Genomic DNA, 3,408 nt, shown 5'->3' with positions numbered 1-3,408 from the left:
TATGATAGACGACAAACCTGCAAATGTGAACAAAGGGGATAGAGATGAGACTACTATGTTGTGTTTGTTTGTTTGTTTGTTTTAATCACAAAACAGCTTTGCTATGTGTTTAATTGCAATGTGCAATAATGTGTATTAGGTCTTTGTGTCTGTTTTGTATTTGTGTGTTTATGTGTCAGACACACTCGAGATTAATAAAATAACTCTCCTCATACTCAACTCTAGCTTCTTGAGACTTTCTGCCATTAAAACAGGTAGCTTAATCAAGCCAAGCATCTTCATCCACCTCCCTGCATATTACTGAGTAATAACGTCTATGAATAATAACTTCAGGCATGTTTCATTCAACAGTGCTGTCGAGATATGTTTAAACGCACTAAACATTACTTCTCGTACCATGTTGGAAAATCTGCATCACCTTTATTTTATACATATCTCAGTATGCTGAATTCATTTTTTTGAAGCTGACAGCGTAACTACTCTGACTGACTGGCAAACCACATACGCTGCTTTGTCAATGACCTGAAACAGGGAGTTTTTCAATGAATCAGTCACCATGCAACAACACTTGGGGTAACTGTTGCCGGTCTATGCAGCGAGCTCCTTTTTGTCAGAGTGATCCGTTGGGTGTCAGGCTACTGTCTGAAACTAAAAAGGTAGTCTAAAGTTTGTTTCCCATGTTATACACTGTTGTAAGTAGCCTAAACCAAGAAGTGCAACCAACAGTGGTTTCTGCAACCAAATATGTTTCCCCATCAATTTGGATTAATGGTTTTAAAGTATAGGCTAAACCATATGCTCACTTTTCTTGTGGTGACAGTCTGCAAACAACTACCAACTGCAACAAAGTAACATTAGGCCTACACAAGGCCTCACATGAAGAAAAATGGACCATTCAGACATTAATGGAAAGGGAATCAGTGAGCATGTTTCAGACCACCAAACTGCAGTCGGTTCAGCACCTCATAATTACTCAACATCCCATCTTAACCACATTGACTTCAAAGGAAAACCGTCATCATCACACAGCTATAGCCTAGGCTACTGCCACAAAATAGGTACACTAAACCTATAACACAGCACACTGGGATATTAACCTACAAGTGGTTCCTAAACTGCTTGATCAAATATTAGAGAATGTAGGCCTAGGCCTACTATTCATATTTGGATTCCATAGCATAAATCAATTACATTGAAAATCTATATCACCTCAATCTATTGCGACACTCAGACGTTCTTGTTAAAATAACACATGGACACACACACAAAAAATCTTGGGTTGTTTTTAAAGCCCGAACAATAGTGGCAGGCAGATGCCAGTGGAGGTACCAACGAGAGATCAGCCTCTTACCCGTGTGCTGCTGCCCGGCGAAGGAGACCTGGTGTAGCTGGTGTCGTTGCTGTCAGAGCCGTGTGCCATACCAGCCTCGATGCGGCGAAAAAAACCCCGGCTTTCCTCTTTCAACTTCTGCTTTCTGTATGTGTAGTGTCTCTCTGTTTATGTGTGTTGTTGTGTGTTCCGATTTGAACACTGATGCGATGGAAGCGTGCTGAGCGCCGATCGCTGTTCAGTGGGTCGGTCGCCTAAATGAGCAATTACTGTTTTCTTCTTTCTTTTTCTTCTCCTCCGTCTTCCTGGTCTTTCTATCTGTTCTTTCTCTGACGCTTTTTTTCTCGTCCCCGCACACGTTCTCTCTCTCACACTCTCTCAACTTTGGCGTGTCTGCCCTGCTTAATTAGCTGTGTGTGATGTGGTTTTCTGATCAACACATGCAGGGTAAATGACACCAGACTGGAAGTCACATGGTCACTGGAAACTTTTCATGAGAACGTCGAGGGGGGGCTCGTCCATACACTTCATCAAGCATGATACTGTTTTTACTTTTAAACAATTCAGGTGAGTGGGCAAGTGACATTTAGTTAGAATAATCAGGCCTATGCAAACAGCCTTTGTTGTGAAAAACAATTGGGCTACAAAGATGAACTTTTTTTTTTAACCTAATAAAGAATAGGCCTATAGCCTATGACAGGGGGTGTTTATGCTTCCAAATTGAATTTTAAATAGGCTTAATTTGCTATTTTGCTATTTTTATTCTAACCAGCCTCTGTGCAGCACTTTGGTCAGTTTTGTACTGTTTTAAACGAGCTTTAGAAATAAAACTTACTTACTTACTTACTTTAATTGTTACCATTAGGCCTAAAGCTCGAGTAGTTCGGTCATCTTTCATTTGGACAAAGTGGGCTTTAATTGAACTAAAATGCCCCCATCATCTTGCAACTGGACTCAAAAGGGACACTACGACACTGTTGGGACTGCTGCTCAGTGCTTTGTGCTGTGAAAATAAAAGCCAAAAGCCATGCCTGCACAATTGCATCATCTTCATGGTTCAGTAGCCTACATGTAGGCTAATGTGGTGTTTCCCCCATAAGTGTAGGCAGCTTTTACTGCAGCTGCTGCATGCAGGCGATCCTGTGAATTTGTTCAAAAATTCCACCAAATTTCACCAACCAGATTACCATCACAACATCTGCACAAACCCAGTAACACACACACACACACACACACACACACACACACACACACACACACACACACACACACACACACACACACACACACACACACACACACACACACACACACACACACACACACACACAGATGTATTCGTAAAGGTGAACAATCCCACGTTTACGCTAAAAGTTTTGTTTCCCACACAGCTTTTGAGTGCAAATCTTGATAATACATACAGTACTGGAACATCTAAGTCAGTGATTCTCAAACTTTTTCAGACCGAGGATCACTTTGGCCCCCAAAAACTGTTCAGGGACCACCTGTCAACATAATTGACAGTTGATAGGGGCTATTTCGACACTGTTCATTTTGATGCAGACCACTTATTTTATTCACATTTACAACCCTATGTTATTGTAGTGAAAATATGACTTCAGACATGTTTGGCTTTGTAATAATGTCACAAATGTAACCTTCTGCTAGCTTTTCTTGGAAAAGTAGAAATCCCTTTGCGGACCACCTAAGCACCAGTGGTCTCCAGACCACACTTTGAGAATCACTGATCTAAGTGATCAAGCATGATCACCGATCAGCCCTCTAAAGGCATACTGCATACAGGCATATGTAGCTGGGTGGCTATGGACGGGCTACCCCAGAACAGAATAAGAATGATGCACCTGATTAGTTTCTATCATAATGTCGACTTCAAGTTAATGGCAAGTGATTGTGCAGAAAGAGATAAAATATATGTGAAAGCAAATATGACGAGATGGGACAGACCATGAAGTGCTGTGTCCTTGTAACAAAAAGGTTATACAAGAACAATATTATAAAATGTTGGCCTACACATTGTATAATAATACCATGTGAAAATATGATCAGAGATTGAGTCG

At 40.9% G+C, this 3,408-nt stretch overlaps 1 protein-coding gene across 1 annotated transcript in view; it reads right to left on the bottom strand.

Annotated features, from left to right (window-relative positions):
* Positions 1 to 1,776, bottom strand: part of batf (basic leucine zipper transcription factor, ATF-like) — a 12,398-nt gene extending 10,622 nt beyond the window's left edge. The window contains exon 1 of the mRNA XM_063222486.1: positions 1,352 to 1,776. Within this exon, the coding sequence (XP_063078556.1) occupies positions 1,352 to 1,420 (69 nt within the window). The 5' untranslated portion in view covers positions 1,421 to 1,776. The remainder of the gene's footprint in view (positions 1 to 1,351) is intronic.
* Positions 1,777 to 3,408: the final 1,632 nt, after the last annotated feature.

Source organism: Engraulis encrasicolus, chromosome 18, assembly GCF_034702125.1.
Source record: "Engraulis encrasicolus isolate BLACKSEA-1 chromosome 18, IST_EnEncr_1.0, whole genome shotgun sequence".
NCBI classification, from domain to species: Eukaryota; Metazoa; Chordata; class Actinopteri; order Clupeiformes; family Engraulidae; genus Engraulis; species Engraulis encrasicolus.
This window is presented reverse-complemented; position numbering and strand designations above follow the sequence as displayed.